This window comes from Clinocottus analis, unplaced genomic scaffold (genome assembly GCF_023055335.1).
Source record: "Clinocottus analis isolate CAN_PGR_092001 unplaced genomic scaffold, fCliAna1.0.p SCAF_14, whole genome shotgun sequence".
Classification (NCBI taxonomy): domain Eukaryota; kingdom Metazoa; phylum Chordata; class Actinopteri; order Perciformes; family Cottidae; genus Clinocottus; species Clinocottus analis.
The window spans coordinates 3689229-3707875 of NW_027175865.1; the positions used below are offsets into that span (position 1 = coordinate 3689229).

At 47.3% G+C, this 18647-nt stretch overlaps 1 protein-coding gene across 2 annotated transcripts in view; it reads left to right on the top strand.

The window, feature by feature from the left end:
• Positions 1–7612: 7612 nt before the first annotated feature.
• LOC137784397 (ephrin type-A receptor 7) overlaps positions 7613–18647 on the top strand; it is a 133532-nt gene continuing 122497 nt past the window's right edge. For both annotated transcript variants that reach the window (XM_068575002.1, XM_068575001.1), the window contains exon 1: positions 7613–7797. In XM_068575002.1, coding sequence (XP_068431103.1) covers positions 7719–7797 — 79 coding nt within the window. In that variant the 5' untranslated portion in view covers positions 7613–7718. The remainder of the gene's footprint in view (positions 7798–18647) is intronic.

Genomic DNA, 18647 nt, shown 5'->3' on the forward strand with positions numbered 1-18647 from the left:
CTCAAAAAATTGGAAACAGTGGCGTTCCCTAATCTCCCCATCACCTGCACAGAGTGTATTCAACGTCTGATAAAACTCCCCGGACCACCACACACACTCACACACATATTTGAATATAAAAGGATCGTCCTGCTAAGGAAGAACACACACACACACACACACATACACACACACAGCTCTATACGAACTGAGGCCGTTGGTGCATAATTGAGCGTTATCTGGAGTCACGATATAGCTTTGTGCTATCTGGGTTGATATTTAAAAAGAAAATACCGGCGCAGTGGCAGCGGCCGGGCCGGAATAACAATCCTTTGGAAAAGCGATATCGGATTCAGTTTCCTGCCGAGTGAGTCGCCTCAGAACCGAGCCCGCTGCGGCAGAGAAATGAGGCCGTCGAGCAGATGTCATATCCGGGAACGCGTCGGCGGATCACACGCTGTATATACTCCCGATGACTTAGTCACAGGCTTTATCTGCAAACTGCCACACGGCTACTTGACAGTTGGTTTGGCCCGGATTCTCTTTACCCCTCCTTCCCACCTCTTTTTCTCAAGCTCTTTTTTTTTTAAAACATCACATTTTTCTCCACACTTTTTCTATCTCGGAGGCCATCTTCCATCCTGGTCTTCTGTGCGGCTTCTTTTCAGCCTCTAGTATCGACGTTACAGAGCAAATATGTTTTCATTTTAAAGTTGCGAAGCAGGAATTTGTTTCTTGCGTTTTTATTTTTATTTTTTAATAATCTGTTCAATCCAAAGGGACCGCATACATATTGTGGATGATTTCATGAACTCAAGATAATCTGTATTTTTTTTTTCTAACGTGCTGGTCCTGAATGGTGTAAGTGAGACTGGCATTAACAATTAAGCCCACGCTGTGCTTTCTCGTTATACTAATTGGTGAATTGCTCAGCCCCAAAATGTCTGGTCAGAAAAGAAATTAATAAAAAAGAAAAACCCATCTGGAAACATTTCCACTTCAAAAGCAACAGCACTTTAATTACACAAGATTATTTAGTATTGGCCACGTGCGGGTGTGCGAAGCGCGATCCTGCTAATTGAAGAGCCTGTTTCCAATGTGAGGTGCCACCTTCTCTTAAGATAATTAATTTCATCCAGCCCGAATCCAGAGAAAAAGGACTGCTGCTTGATCATCGGCCATTTTCTTTTATTTAAGGTTTAAATTAAAAGCTCAAAATCAATTAACTCGTAGTGACCATTACCACGGCCTGACACTGATATACGTCATCCTGCGAGGAAGAAAGTTCGGGCACTTTTGCTTTCAGCGGACCTAAACTTATGGTTCATGAAATCTGCACTAAAAATATTTAACTTCATCACAGTCAAACTTTGCAGAGATACTGTTAACACAAAAAAAAAATAAAAAGAGGAAATATATCCAGGATGTTTTACTTTTTCTGAATTTTTTTTTTCTTTTTTCCCCTTTCCTGTGTTTTATCATCAACCCACAAACCAATAACACGTATACTGCTATATGAACCTCTTAACTGCTCTCACAAGTGTTTCCTGTATATTATATAATTTTAATTATTCAAATAGCCCTCGTGGTTTAGGAGATATTCTGTGTTTAGTATGGGTATGCAAACCAGTCGGAATTTGTGAGAAAATGTCTGGGGGGGCTAAACAAGTTAGCAACTTTATTTGCACATAAAACATGTGAGCAGTTGCACAACTCAATGCTGTACAATATAAATTAAAAACAGAATCACAACCGTGACAATGTATCCGCAGTGTGCAATGAAACAGACCGCAGGCGTTATTGGCGTGCCGAAAGCTGCGTCGCTTTAAATCTCGCTGCCTCAAGGAGTTCTTGATCTTGATCCTTGATTCTTCGTCCGTTGTACCTTTTTGCTTAAGGAGATAAGAAAGTAAGCGCTAAAGTACTTTTCCTTATCATTTCAAGAGTTTTGTCCAGTTTTGTCCAGCTCCAATACTTCCGGGTCATTTCCCTTCGTTAGGAAGTTTCCCCAAAAGCCACAAAGACTATTTGACCGCAGCCCGAAACTTTCCAGTGACCTTGATGACACCGCAAACTCGTGTACCCGGAACTAATTGCAACTTGTGTACTCATTAGCCAATGACAGTCGTCCTCCCATGGGCCCCCCCGGAGCGAGCCGCCCGGACCCCGGCGTGACCCGCTTCTCTAACGGCACCGCCGCGAAGGTAAAAAAAGAAGAAGAAGACTCTACAACGTCTCGCTAAAAGCCTCCATGTTACTAATTAGACGCCGCTCCGCGTCCCCGCTCCGTGACGTCCCGCAATCAATCCAAACTCGTGTTCACAGTCGAACGGCACGTAAAGGTTATTATCTCATTTGCATCAATAAAAGAAAAGCATGATTGCAATAAATCCACTTACAAAATCACAAACAGGCTATTACAGAAATACTAATGAAGGCGATTTAAAAACAATCTGTCCGGAGATATTGGTCGGAAATCTATCTGTCGTCTCATTCCGCCGCGAGATGGCGGCGTGATTAACGCCCGGCGGCTAATCGCCTCATGAAGGGAGCGACGGTTTTTCCACACCTCAGCCCGAACGAAGCGGTGAGGGGCCCCCCTGCGTCCATTTAAAACACTCTGTATCTATTATAGTCCCCACAGCTACGTGTGTGTGTGTATCGGTGTGTGTGTGTGTGTACTGTATATGTGTGTAGGCGCATATATCTCTCTCCAAGACACATTAACACCTTTTCACTTGGCAGCGTTTCCAGGGTGCCGTCTCGGGAATAACACGGCTACGGTTACTATACATCAGGGACTTGTCGGCTGCTGTTATCAAACAGCCGCTCTCTCCAACACCTCCCTCCACCTCGCCCCATAAACTCTCCTCCGTCCGTCCCGCCCGCCCGCCCGCCCTCCTCCCCTTTTTTTCACCTCCCACCACAGCCCCTCTTCAATCCTCCTGCACCCAGAGGGTGTTAAACAAAAGAAATGACTGGCACCAACCCACCGGAGACACAGAGCACATGTGAAACGACTCCACGTCATGTACCAAAGAGCACCGAATGCAAGTCAAGCTACAGCTTCTTTCCAAATTTTCACCCGTCCCCGGTCGAGGGACAGAATCAGCGGACCCACATTGAGCTCATTGATGATGGCGGTTGAGCAGAATCTGCCTCCTTTTTCGACTTTAAGGGTCAAGAAGATCTGGAGACGGAGGGGGGGGTTGTGACAAAGATCCCCGGCTGAAAGCGGACCGACACCTTCGCGGTTCACCTGGTACACGTGTTCGAACCTTTCGTCCACCTCGACTTGCCAGAACGTCTGACCGAGGCTGTCTTGAATTTCCCTTTGGGGATCAATAAAGTAATTATCTATCTATCTGTCTGTCCCACTCCTCACCCGACTAAGCGCTTGTTTGCTTCACGCGGCCTTAATTTCATACCACTGTGAGTGTGGACGCAGTCACACTTGATTGACACGTGATTGAGAGCGTGTGTACACCAACATTTGTGAAAGCGCCCACACACACACACACACACACACACACACACACACACACACACACACACATACTTCTCCGCCCATAATCTCCCCCCTCGTCCTGCTCAGATGTCCAGGGAAACCGAAGAGGCCAAGGAAACCAAAAAGGTCAAGTGCTTCTGCTCCCTCTCCTCCCTCCTCTCGCCCTCTAATGTGTGAGGAAGAGGAGGAGGAGGAGGAGGAGGAGGAAGAGGAGCAGCAGAGAGCATCAGCGTGAAATTGTCGCATGGTAATGAACCTGCAAAACTGAACTGCGTGAACATTTATGCGTGTGAGACTTGTGCTGGAATTGACATCTATTTACTGCATCAACGACCTAACCCCCCCACACACACACACACCACACGCACACACACACCCCTCGGGCGCTATCAGGTTTTGATTCACATCTCTTTTTTTTCCCCTGGTCGTTGTTTTCCTGATCAATAATGCAAACACATGGCAGCCGAATTAGCATTTGTGTGTTGCATGTTTTGACAGAGGCCAAAAGAAGAAGAAAGAAGGTTGTGTATGTGTAAGAAACAGGAAAGCAATCACATAAAAAGGGAACAGGAGCCGACATTATTCTATTATCTCTCATCGTCAAACATTCCCACGAAAGACCGACTAACAAACTAGCCTGTTGTGTTTGTCGCCAAAGGTGATAAAGTGTATTCCACGGTGCCACAAACCTCAACTGTTGTCCAATAACAATAAAAAAAACACCTGCTGACATACTCCTATATTACTATACATGTGGGCATTGAAGCTTCTGTCCTGCTGCCAAACATTCAGCAGTGAGTTTAATGTGCAGTCTGAAATAGTTTGGTCCTGATTGAGTGATGATTGGTAAAGAACTACAGCGCCCAGCAGTTTTAGAAAACCGCTGAGCAATTAAAAAAAGATATCATAATAAAAAATGAAACTTAACCGTTGTTTAAACTGCTCAATTGGAAAGTTAGAGCATATAATGTCTTCACGCTTCAACATGTCGTCGGCCGCGCCGTGCGGCTAGCAGCTAGCGGTGGTAACGACGCCAAACAGCGCAACAAGCGCTGACAGGGGCGCTAAACTTCCCGCTACGAGGTTCAGGGATTCGGGATCAGCTGCGACCGCCGTGCGAGAGCGGCGGCAATTAGCTATCAAGCCAGAGGGAGCGCGCTAACGTGCAATAAAAAAAGGCGACTTCATTCTCTGCTCAGGTCGACGCCACACTGCTACCCTGAGGCTGTAATCGTTGTTCACTGCTATATTGATACTCGCAATTGCTAATATACTCCCATAAAATCATGATTTCAGCACTTAAAAAACACAGTATAGGCACGACCGTTCTTATTTAAACATTTATTTTGAAAATGTAGCAAATGGTGGTACTCGGCGGATTTGTGATTGTGCGGCCGAGAGCACACGGCGACTGTAGTAAGTGTGCGTAACGGACCGTGAGGGCGAGCCTCGCGGATCGAGCGAGCGGGTGGCCTCTGTCCTTGGCGAGTAATGACCACAGAGGAGAGGACAGATGATCGTGTTCATCAGCTTCCCAGAGCCGAGGCTACCAAACCCCCTGCTGGGGGAGGATCAGTCCGACTGATGGCCCTGTAATCTGTGCGTGAGAGTGAGTGTGTGTGTGTGTGTGTGTGTGTGTGTGTGTGTGTGTGTGTGTGTGTGTGTGAGCCTGATGTCGAGCAGAGAGAGCGAGCAGGGACCGAGAGGAAGCTGACAGCAATAATGAGCCTTAACCGTTGAATCGTGGCGCATATAGTGTTTACAGCGTTTTATGTGATTGTTCATACACTGTTGCAGGCGGCGGGTGAGTTGGAGTCGCAGTACTCGCCACACTCATCACAAAGCTGTTTCATGAGCAGCGGCGGCAGCAGCAGCAACAGCGGCAGCAGCAGCAGCGGCAGCAGCAGCAGCAGCAGCAGCAGCAGCAGCAGCAGCGGCAGCAGGGCCTTGCTCGACAGGAGAAGTGGAAGCGCTGGCGAGCCTTTTCATTAGTGCGTCATTAAAGCTTCAAAAGCGGCTAAGTAGCCGAGGCTGGGGGTACATGTTGAGGAGCTGCCGTTCCTCCACGGCCAGCTTTTGTTTTTTAAGGGAAGTTACAGCTTTTCGCACGAAAGCGGAGAAAAGTAAACTAGACCTAAACTCTGCCATTCAGGTTCCACACAAGGAGCCAAGTGCGAAAATAAAAAAAAAGACTGATGAATGTCCTTTTTTTTTTTGAGGACATAATTGCGCATGCAATTAGCCTGAATTGTTCTTTGAGAGAAAGAATGAGAACACATTTTCTGATTGCAACTTAATTCAATCAAAAGGAGCTGGTCATGTAACGGAGCAGTATTTTTTTTTTATTAGCTTTTCAGGAAACACTTGAACCGTTTTAACCCAGAGTAGTTTTCTCTTTGCAAAAGAAAGTAGAAGAGGAGAGAAAGAAGCTTGCTTTGTGATTGTCAATCAGCAACAAACGGTATTGCTTTCCAATGATCAATTCAGGGCAACGCTTCCGTACTTGTGCCTACATTTTTTGTACATATAAATATATATATAAACCAGGTAGAAAAGCGCGATGATGTTTGTTCGCTGCAGAACACTATAAACACGCCTCCTCACCTTAAGTAGTATCGGATCAATAGCTCCCCCACACGAGGAGGGAGGAGATTTCCATTATAGAAATTGTCTTGACTCCTTTGTGGACTACAGGTGTGAAAAAAAAAGTGTATAAATGTTAAGCTGCACGGCAATTCCACTGATTAAATTCCACTGCGTTACTGCAGATGTCGAGTGGGAATATTTGCCCCCCCGAGTTGACCCCCAAGTATTCGTGCTCAAGATTTGAGGACACTGACAGGTTCAAAGGGGTTTGCTCCACCTCGTTGTAACGTTTAGACTTTTGGTTTAGAGTGTGATTGTTTTTAGAAGGACGAGACAATCGCAGTGACAATTTGCGGCGGCTTGTGTTGCACACCGAGTCATGAAGCGCTTCTCCGGCGTTCGTATCGTATAGATCTTTACCTCCGCTATAGGAGGTTGTGTTTTTCCGGTTCCTGTTGGGTTTGTCAGCAGCATTGGAGATAAAACTATTGGCTCATTTAAAAAAAAAAAAAGAAAAAGGAAGTTAAGAGTGTATATAGCATGGGCCAAACCCAACACATTCTGGAACGGATCCAAGTCACGGAGCGAGTTCATGCTCATTATTTTTCATGTGCGGTAGCGGGCCTTGACGTATATGGTCTGCGCTCTCAGGGTGTCCTTCATGTTGTATTTGGTGTATTGCTGTGTGTGTGTGTGTGTGTGTGTGTACACACTGAGTTGTCAGAGGATGGGCAAACAGCTTCTGATATAAATGCTATGGCGTGTCTGGCATTGGTCCACTTGTCCCTTTTTAAAAAAAAAAAAAAGACCATTAAACAAATAACTGTTCCCGGGTCGGGTCCCCCCCGTTCGTCACCATGTCCTTCTTGATCAAAGACTTTGTATCTCGACACATAATGGCTTTCAAGTCGGAACCGTTGGATGTTTGTCCACGAAAAGCAATGACTGCAATTAACTTAACACACATATAGAATTGAAAAACATTGAGAACTCATCATGAATGAAAATCCGGCTGGATTCCTTTGTTTTCATTTTGGGGGCGCTGAGGTCACCCTCTTTGTGACACGGTGGACCTCAGTGCAAAACCACTTGATTGAAGCAAACTAAAGAACTGAAGAGCACCTGGACCCCCTTTTAGAACCCATAACGCACACTTTTACCCAACATGGTGAGAGAATTAAACACGCGCAGGACTCTAAACTCTCTGACTGAGTGATACGTCCTAACTCACCGATCCCCCTCCGCGTCCGACAAGAGGACCCAGACTATAAAGACCCCCTCCTGCGGTAAACAGGTAGTGTAAAGAAGAAGAAAAAAACACCTGGCGCGCAAATTCCGGGTCGCAGCTGCGCGATAGGTCGAGCCTCCCCGTCCCTCCGCGTAACCCCCCCCCCCCTCCGTCCCCTCCCTTACTCTCGACTCTGAATACCCCGCCGCTATTGCGCTCGCGCGGTGCCAATCACGTCGGCAAAACCCTCCCCCGAGATAAGAAATAGAGCGCGTGGCTCCCGAGCGCCCGCACTATTCGCCCAGACGGCATCGGCTCCGCTCGAAAGCGCTCGCGAGTGCGTCTCTGCTGCGGTGCGTCGCGCGCAGGCTGGAGAGAGATGACAAGAGCCCCGCGCGGAACTGGCCAGACAAAAACATGGATGTCCGTATAACGCTGGTGTCGGTGCTTTGGATATTACTGCTGAACATTGAGGCAGACTGTCACGCCGAAGAAGGTACGTGTGTGTGTGTTTGTGTGTGTTCATTTCGTGTTGTTTGTGTCTAAACCCGAAACGACAGACGGCTTGTCCCCGGCGGAGAGAGAGTTTTTGGAAGCGGGAGCTTTCTTTTCACCGACGAGCGCGCGGGTATTAGTGGCGTTAAAACAGCCTTTAATTTGCTTTAAAACCCACGGTGTGCACGTGAAGGAGAACATCTTTTGTATTTTGTTTTTTTTGCTTGGTTGTGTGGAGTGACACGTCTCGTGAAAGCTGACATATTTAGCCGTTTGGGTTCAGTTCATATGGTTTGTTCAGATTGTCAGTTTTCTTTGTCACTATTGCTTGTCGATTTGATTTAGGAAAAAAAAAAGAACCTAAAGTAGCATAGCTCATAAAATAAATACTAAAAAAGAAGAGTTGTTTGATGGTTTGGTCGCCACACAGCAGCACCGTCTGCTCCCATCACCCAGCATCATGTTTTAAAGTCAGCTCCCTTCAGGCGACCGTGCTCCTCTCATGAAGAAAGAAAGAAAGAAAGAAAGAGATCCCCCGCTTAGTTGTCACAACGACTTCAAATTGTGTACTGGGCTTTTTTAAATGTATTCATTTTCTAACATTATTTATTTTTGTGTCACGGCATCTCCGTGCAACTGGTTTCTTTTGTCTTTTCCGACTCTTTGCCGGTCACTGACTCTGTGGCCCCGGACGCCAGGATGCATCAGGAGGCTGATGGTGCCTCACTGAGCCCGCTGCATGCAGCTCCAGTCATGTATTTACTCCACCTTATCTAAAGAAAACAGCTTCTTTGTTGGTCTTTAGTTACTTTAATGTGTATCTTTCCGTCAGCACTAAACAAAGGCTCATTATCGAACCAGTAAAGCAGGAGTGTACGATTCACTGAGGTGAATATTTAATTTAATCATTATTTATTTTCGAGATTAAATGCTAATGATCCGGATCTGGATTGCTGGCTCGTTTAATTGCCCCTCTCCTGTACATCCGCACGGAAGTGTGTCAGAGTGAGGGGAGCTGCCGGGATGCTGTGAACGTGTGTAACTTTGTGTCGGATCCAAACTGAAAAGCCCTGAAAGCGTGTCTCATCTAAAGCGTGCGCGTGTCTGACCGGCCGGCACAGGTGAAGCCGTGGAAGGGATGCTAATCAGTTCAGAGATTGTGAAGTGGAAAAGAACATCATGGCTCCAGACCCACAGGCTCTCTCTCTCTTTCTCTTTCTCTCTCTCTTTCTCTTTTATTGGCAAGGTATAGCCGAGCGGATTTTTTTTGTGTTATTTTTCATGATGCACACGCAAGCACATCCTTACAGTAACCTACACATACACTCAGAGTAGAACACTTCACAGCCACACACACACACACACACACACACACACACACACACACACACACACACACACACACACACACACATCAGTGACAGGCATAAATGCGCCGGCTCACGCAGAATCCCCCCCCCCCCTCCCTCTCCATCGTGCGTGCGGATAGATATGGATGCGCGCATTTCACTTGAGGCGCGCGCACGCTGTCCCCAGCTCGCTCCCTGCCAGGGTGATTTGTATCTCTGGAATGCCGGGCAGCCGGATTTGGATGCTAGCTTTTGTTTAATTGATGTTGTGACGGCGATTAATTGCAGTGAAAGCAATGTGCTCCCGAAGGCTGCTGCTGGCAGCGAGCCTTCTCTTCTGCTCGAGCACATTTTAGGAGATGGAGGAAACACTGGAGGGAATTCCTATAGTAGTTTGGAAAAAGAAAGGAAGAAAAGAATTAATAATGATAATTCTCATGCTGTTATATTCGTGATGGATGAGGCAAATCACCTCTCTCTCTGTGTGTGTGTGTGTGTGTGTGTGTGTGTGTGTGTGTGTGTGTGTGTGTGTGTGTGTGTGTGTGTGTTCAGGTATAGAGTGTGAAATGGGACCAGTGTTTTAACAAAAGGAAACATGTGCACAAGACTTCCTCTTATACTGTTGTATTACAGTATTTATGTGGCTCCTTGATTATGAAATTTGCAGACGTGTCCTTGTTTGTATTCTTGGTCCCTTCAGTGGCTTTTAGTCCGTTTTTATTTAAATGCCCCTTTGTGTTTGTCTTTGCTCTCGTTTCATTTTCTCCTTGTGTGCCAACAGCGTTTTTCCCCCCTTGACTGCATTCTTTGTCTCATACTTCTGTCTCTTTTTTTGCGCTTCCTGTTTTTCCCTTTTGTTCTACCATCCTGTCCTCTCATATGTCATCTTCCTCCTCCTTCTCCTCCTCCTCATACCCCCCCTGTACATGCCTCCCGCATCCTGAGCTGACTTGGCAAACGCAAACACCGCGCCGAGCAGGCAGAGCAGAAGCTCCGCTATCACACACACACACACACACACACACACACACACACACACACACACACACACACACACACACACAGTCAATTCAGCCACCCCCCTCTCCTCCCTTCTTTCAGGCCGCTTTTTCTCATTCCCCCACGTCTCACCGCTAACGCACCTTGGCATCTCATCGGGATCTCATTTACTTCCCCTTCTCCTCTCTCTCCTCCCTCCCCTCCGCATCCATCCATTCTGCAGCAAGCCGAGAGAGGGCACGAGCAAGGTACAGAACAACAGAGGCAGAGTGATGGGGAGCAGCGTGAACGATTGAGTCTCGGCGTGACCTGTGGGATCCCCCTGGGTTTGGGTCGGATGGCGTGTTAGAACCGCACCGTGTTCTTGGCGGGCGTTTCAGGCTGATTTTTTACTCGCAGCACAGCCTTCCTTACCCCCCCCCCCCTCTCCTCCACCCATGTCATCATGTGTCATTTCATATTCAGAAACACACCAACGGGTCCACAAGTCTGCTCTCTAAACAGCCGAGAAGCCCTGTACGTTACGTGTACGTTCATGTTTCTATCTGGCATCAATCTCGCCTTGAAGGTTAAAGTGAGGTGAGCGATTGTTCAGGTGAGGGTTCAGTGTCAGTGCACGAGGTCTCTTACACAGGAGGGAGAGTTTTCCTTTGGTGGAAGGCTATGCAACCATACAACGTAACCATTGACCCTGTGTGTGTGTGTATGTTTTTCCACAAGGTTTTTTTTCCCTCATGTCTCAGACTGCGTATGAAGAGGAGTTGCACGCTCTTTTGGCATGAGCAAAAATAATGTTTCCCACTCAAGCATGAAACTTCCAAAAGTTGCCTGGGTCATTTCTGCCCCTCACATCCTCAGCCTCCACCTCTTAAGGCCTGCGTTGTGTTCGGTCCAAACCTTTCGAAGCTGTACATGTAATCTTTGCTTCACCAGGCATTTTGGGTTCCAAAACCGTTTAATTGATTTATTTGGGGTTTTGCAGAGTAATCTATTCCCTACGTTGTGTCTGTTGAGTGACAATTTCTAACATCCGGAAATCCCTTTTTATATTGTTTTATGTTAAAGGTGAGGCAGAGGCAATCTGGGGATGGGAATTAAAGAGTTTAACTCATCTGACCTTTTAGCTTATTAGGTGTAGATAAAATGAAAATACCTTTTTTAAACCCCATCCATCAATCTGCAAACTCCTGGCGACACAAGAGAAGTCTTTGCAGCCCTGCGTTGCATTAAACTCTATAAGCCCTCCCACTTCTTAGCGGTCCAATCGAATGCACAGGATTTAATTTCAACCGCTATTGTATCCATTGCTGAACCATTCCTTCACTGGACTGTTAAATGTTCTTGTTATTTTGCCATCTTTTCTAAAAAGCTGCTGCGGCGAGATTCAAAGCCTCTGTTTACCGTTAACTCCAACCAACCATAATTAAAGACACTATCCATTATTAAATCCCCCACTCCTATATCGTATGATTACTGAATCAGTAATGAAAATGAGTACTTAGCAGCAATCTGACTGACTAATTTGGGGGTTTACCAGCAACTGCCAGATTGGCAGCGGAGTAGCGCTCCACCCTCCGAGGCATCAATTGGGACTAATTGTTTGCGATTGATGCAGGCTTATTTCTGCCTCGCTGCCGCTGGCACCCTACACCCCCCCCCCCACCCTCCTCACACGCGACGCCCTGGTCCATCTTCAGCTGCCAAGGACCTGTTATATGTGTCTGGATCGAGACAGGCCGCGACCTCCGCGAGCGTGAAAGGTCAGAGTGATTTGTGGAGACGGCGGGCGCCGGGGGCCTGCAGGGACGCTGTCATTGTCGGGAGGAAGAAGGGGTGGAGGCTCAGGTGTGCGGCGGCGCGGGGGCGGGAGGGGGATGAATGACTGAATGGACGGAGGGAGGGAGGGAAGAGAAGTCTCATCCGTGGAGAAAAAAAAACCAAGATGCATTACAAGCCCAAGAGAAGAGGCGTGTCAGGCCGAGGAAGAGGGGGACGCTGAGGTGACGCGAATGCGGAGGACCGGTGGATGATGGAGCGACAGGAGTGGGATTGGAGGGGAGTAAAGGCGTGTGGGAGGGAGCGGGCGACGAGGGGAATTGTAAGCTGCCACCGCTGCTTTGTTCCACGGCCACTTGTACGGTGCATGTAATCAAACAGGCCGTGGGTTCCTGTAAACGAGTCAATGCAGAAGCTCAGCCAGGTCCGTATTTACCACTCCCACTCCGCCGGAACACATCGACTTGAGACCGATATGACGGTGCGTGTTTGTGTGCGTCTGTGTTTATTGAATCCCGATAGGGTCACCTGGTTTTTCTTTTGTTCAGGGCGAGGACACTACTACTACTACTACTACTACTACTACTACTACAGCATCGGGGGCCGATCTGCTGGATCGGCAAGAATGAGCCATCGGCAAGAGTAGGAGGGATGTTTGAGAGGGGGAGAAAGAGGCAGTGTGTGGGAAGGAAGACATGGCGGAGGAGGGGGGAGCAGGTGTTTCAGCCATATTGGACAGTGAGGAAGGGGCTCTGTGCAGCTGCATGTGGCAGATGAAGGTAAATTGCTGACGCACTGCACATTTGTCCAGTCGTTTTATTGATGGATCTACGCAGAAGCCTCTACAGCTGCCGCCTGTGCGGCTGTGTTCTTCACATACTTGTGCACATTTGGCTCGCGTCCATGTTTCCATCTCAGACTCTTCCAGCTATTTTTTTTAAAACTTTTTGTCTATTTTGAGGAAGCATCTCCAGCATGCAGCTTTGAGGAGAGTTAAACCCGTGCAAACAAACTGCGTTTTCTGCTCAATGCCTCTCAACTCGACTTGTGTTTGTAGTTATGAAGAAGAGTGTGAAATTGAATGAAATGTTATTGGTTTTCTGAGGGTGATAATTAAATGATCGCAACAGCAAAAAGTAATTCAGCACGGGAGAGGAAGCTGATAATCGAGTCACAAATCAGCAGCGGCAACACGAGAGAAAGAGACACACAAATGTAATTTAAAAAGTAAGGATAATGTTCACAGCATAAAATTAACGTTCGATCATATTATTTGTCAAGTAAAAAGGTTCAACATTTAATACCATCACCTTGGGTTCACGGAAACTTTTGAGATTTTATAAATGAAACAACTAACAAATGAATCAAATACCATGTGACAATGGAAATAATTGTTCGTTACTTATGAGACTTTTGGACGTGCGTTCATTTAATCAATGAAATTAGGGCTGCAACTAATGATGATTTTCACCATTTAATAAATCTGGGGATTTATTGGTCTAATTGTTAAGCTTTACAAATGGAAGTGCACCCTTTTTACTTTAGTATCCAGTTCATGTATTCAGCTAGTCAGACCTTTTTATATTCCTGTCTTTTAATATCCTTAAAGCTCAGGTACATTATCATATATATTACACGAGAAGAATAGGTGTATCGCCGAAGGTTAAGAACATGTTTTTTTCATATAAAATGGAGCAACAACGACTGTCTACTTTATTCGTAACACTATTTACTACTACCTTCTGAAAACGACCTCACAGGCTGTTTAACTTAAGTTATGAAACAATTGTATTTATTTGAACCCAAAGCATAATTGCGAATGTTTCACCACGTAATAAAACTACGACTGTCAGGTTTAGTTAACGCTTCAAGACCGGTGTGATCCAATACATTTAAAGGGGGTGGGAAAAAGTCTTAAAGTCCACAATGAAGCATCAGCCGGAGGTGCTTTTGCAGGTGCGCTGGTGCTTTCATGCCAGAGCTTTACGTAACCGTCTCAAGTGACTGTTCTGGAAAGGTTCTACAAAGGTTATATGCAAAAACATATAAGTATATTCCACTAAATATTTAAAACCAATGTCTCCCACCACACACGCCACCAGCATCCCAGAGTTGAAACGTGTTTTTTTGCTTGATTTTTACACGCAGGCCTCGAACCCCATTATTCATTGTTGCTGCATTTGTTGGGATACTGATGGATTAGAGGAGTTTTTGTTGGCAAGCTTCTCAGTCCTGAGGTGTCTGAAGTTGATGAATGTCATTGGTGTGTATGTCTGTGTGTGTGTGTGTTTGTGCGCAGCCGTAGCCGCTCTTGGCAGAACCTCCTGCTCCGCTCGGTTTTGCATTGAGAGTAAACACTGACTGTATTAATGCGAGGCTTGTTGTGGGCGGGCACGCTGGGAATTGAACTGACAACTCGGCGGCGCTCAGTCGGTCTCCCACCCGCACACTCGCAGCATTTCATTTCCATTTCCTCGGATTCCGATGGTAAAAACTGAATCTCCCTCTCATTTTGGCTTAAGTTTTGAAACACGGAGTCTTGTGGAACGATTTATTGAGGCGTGAATTCGGACACATTTGAGCTACCGGGCCGAAATCTATGACACCCGAAAACGCCAGTACATTTCATGGCTCTGTTTGTAAAATGTGGCTTTCCTGATCCCTCTTCCTTAGTGCTGCTTTCTTATGCCCTTTTTGTTTAACTAATCCTGGAACTGTTATGGCAAATTTCAAGTAAACAGTTTTGACCCATGAACTCTCTGACACTCTTTTTTTTTTCCGAATCAAGTACCGGCATTGAGGCTTTTGTAAGAAAAGTGCTTGTAAAGGAAATGTAACTGTGTGTGTGTGTGTGTCTGTGTGTGTGAAGACAGTGCTCTTCCAGAGGTTAAATGCGTTGCCCTCCCTCTCAGATGTTGGCTTAGAGACCATCAGCCTCAATTGAGCCTGGTTTAGACGGTCACATTACACTGCCACGAGGGTGACAGAGGTCCTGAAATGTACAAAAAGGCAAACACGCATACACAGCTTGTACACACGCAGTTACCCATGCTTCTCTACAGGATAGCAGACTCTGTGAATAGTCCTTTCTTTTGCGATGTAATTGCAAACAAGTTTTTTTTGTCCGCTTTCTTACCATTGCCACGAGAGGATCTTTTAACTTTGATGTCGACTGGTGTCATTTGGTGTTGTTCAAAATCCATAAATGTCTAAAAAAAAACAAATGAAACTTCAGTGTCTGGACGTCTGATTTGTCACAGGACCCACGGGACCATTAACATGCTCTGTGATTGGTCTGTGAACCTAGACTCTCGAACCTCGAACCTCGAATCTCAGGATTTACTGGATTAACTGACGACGCCTTTCCCACAAAGAGTTACGGAGGGTTATGTGCGTCTGGTGAGCGAAATGCTGGTTGTGTTACTGTTACATTTGCGGTCGTATTTAATCTATTTATATATAGTCATACTCGCAGATACTTGCACGCTCTCCCAGGAGTCTTGCTCTCTTTTCGGCGAACACACACCCCTACAGCTGAGCCCGGTCCATCCCTCTGCCATTAGCCGTCCCTCCTTCATCTCTTGCTCCGCCGTGTCGGCGTCCGCCTCACCGGCTCTGGCTGAGGCCCGGCCGACCGGTGAGCGTGTGCTTCCTAATGTGCTTTTCTTGTTCGCTGGTCCTCCTCCTGCCACGTCTGACCCGATGACACATGTTCAGGAGGACTGGCGAGGTGGAGGAGGAAGGCTGCACATGATTAAATGCTACATCACGCTTCCCCAGTCCCCTCTCATGCTTCCCTCCACCATGTTTAGCCCCTCCGAATATAGACAGTCGGGATTGTGGATGAAAGTTTAATTCTTTTCTGTGCATACCGCTTAAGCTTTTTCCCAAAGCTGTGTTATGTAACATTTCACACGTACTCATTAACCCTGCCATAGCAACACACCAGAGTATTGCTCTAATGGTTGTGAAAACTTGGGGCAATTTACTTCCTTTGCACTTGTTCAGACGTTCAGATGAACCGGAGGGACTGAGCGCGGGCTGCTCTGCGTATACGTGTTGCCTTCAGGTGCCGTCGACATCTGCCAGCGTAGGTTGCCAAAAGGCCCTCGCGTTCAAAGAGAATTCGGCAATTTGGCGTTGAACTTCAGGATGGACAGTTTGAAATCCTGAAATACATCCAGAACCACAACGTGCTGACTGCAATCGATGCGAGCGATAAACTCTCAGGTTGCATTTTTGATGTCCAAAGTCCAGGGGTTGTACGCACATAACCAGGCATGCGCAACGAATGATGGACGCACGTACGCCAGGCGCACAGAAGCACGCGGTTCTCCGTGAATCCCTCCTTTCCGTCCCGTCTCTGCTCCGCCGCGGTAATGACCGCCACGTTGGAAATGAAGTCCGGTCGGGCCTCGCGAAAACCCATCGCTGCCGCGCTCAGGAAACCCCATTACTCTCTCTGAGAGGCGTTTGACCTTTCAAACTCATTAACCACGGCCGGTTTGCGGGCGTCACGTTTTCATTTTCATTACATTTTTTTGCCTCTTGTGCACAAACAAACATGTGCACGCGTACAGGAGGGCTTGGCAAACCTGCCGCACACACACACACACACACACACACACACACACACACACACACACACACACAGTAGTGAGGAGTGAATGTGTCAATGTGCCTGTACCTGTTTGCTATCTTAGCCTCTCTCTCTCTCTCTCTCTCTCTCTCTCTCTCTCTCTCTCCGTCTCTGTCTCCCCCCCACCGTCCTCCCTCTTTCTCTCCATCCCCTCGCTTCCTCACTGTGTGGGTTCGGTCAGTGACCTGGAAAATTGCCCGACCTTTTAATACACGGCTTCCTCAGTGATGAATAAATACATAAATCGCGCGGCTCCGGCTCAGTCACTTTTATGAACGCCCCTCCCTAACCCCAACACACACACACACACACACACACACACAGTCATCTACACCCCCCGCAGACACGGACGAGCAACACCGGGTCTCTTCAGAAGTGATAGCCCCCTGCGGAGAAGACTATCCGTAATGAAAGGGTGTTAGCGACGGGGGCCGAGGGCACGGGAGCGCGAGTGCGAGCCGCGTTTAGAAATGGCGAAGGATCTAAATGGGAGTCAGGAGGGAGAGTGCGGGTGAGGCAGGTTTCACGCGCCAGCATGGGACCTTCTCCTCTCACTTTATCAGGCGGCGAAGGGGCGGGCAGCGAGAGGGCCTCCGTAGGTGTCCGAGGGTGTAATGTGGCGAAAAGAGGGGAAGTTAACATAACGCCGCCTGCTGCGCTCGGTTTATCGGGGAGTGCGGGGGAGAGCGGGGACGGGCTGTACCTGGATAAGTGGTGGGGCGAGGGAACGGATGGAGGTTATTCCGCTTGGTGTGGGCGAGAATGAAGCTGGAGAATATTATATTCACATACATGCTTTTTAAAGTCAGAACACCTTTCGATAACCCTCCAGAAGATGATGAGATGAGGCGACGAGTGGGAATATTTGACAAAGCATGCTTGAACCGTATACTCCGAGAACGTTAAAGGTACTCTACGGCATGCAAAGTTGTGTTTCCATTCAGCGTTTTGCCACCACAACACGCATTTAACAACAATTTCACTCCTCATAAAACATTTGTTTCTGTCTCCATGTATATACGCCGTCCCTGTCGGCCTTGCATGTTTGCACTCTCGGTTGCTTGTTATTGCATGTTTTGATAGCAATCAAGTGCTTTCGGAACATATATCTGTGTGTGCGTGCGTGTGTGTGTGTGTGTCGGGGGAGGGTTATTTTATTCCTCTGTGTATCGGGTTTGTGATTGCAATCAGGGTGTCATCAGTGTGGGATAGTTGGGTGGAGCGTGCTCCAGTAGTCTCTCTGCTTCCCCCTTGAGCTATAAATGTCGCCTTCCTGTTTGCAAGTCAAATTAGTCCGCCAGCCAATCAGTGCGCTGCAACAGCCAATGTGCGAGTGGGCTAACCAGCTGGCTGGACGAGGTGACCTGGCAACCGATCGAGGTCAGCCAGAGGGCAACCAGAAAACTACTCGAGTCAGCTCCAAGTTTGTCCATTTGGTCTTCTGGTCCAGCAAGCCAATCGGAGAGCACGGCTATCAATTGATCAGTCATTCAGGAGAGTAGCCAGCGATTATCTGTCAACAGCGTGAGCCACAAGCGCTCACCGTTACATTGAAAGAGGGACACGTTGTTCCTCGAGCGATTCACTGTGGATTCAGCAAGTGAATCCTGCCCGTTTTGGCACCGCAGGTGACAGAAGCGAAACTACGGCAAGACCTCAGAAGCCCTGTTTGCTAAGAAAGCATGCAAATCAAGTTGTAGTAGTATACCAAAAGAGCACACACACACACACACAAATAAAAAGAAAAGTCAATAAATCTTCACCAACTGTTGCAAACTCAACTTGTGTGCCTCAGCTGGACGTCTAATCCGCATTCTGGCACCTTCCAGCCCCCTAAAGCACCCGCTGTAACTGGGGCATCCTCTGATCCGATTTGAGATTCCTGGCTTGGTCTGGAAGGGCTGGAGAGCTTTTTTTTAATGAAAACTAATGACTACAAGTGCATTTTTTTTTAATATGTGGTTAATCAAAGACGAGAGATTCAACCATCGAGTGTGTGCGCCAGCCGGAGAACCGAAACAATTAGCTCGAAGGCTAAAAGCTACGTAGAGCTGCACACGGCGCTTTGGTGTTCGTTCCCATCAGAGT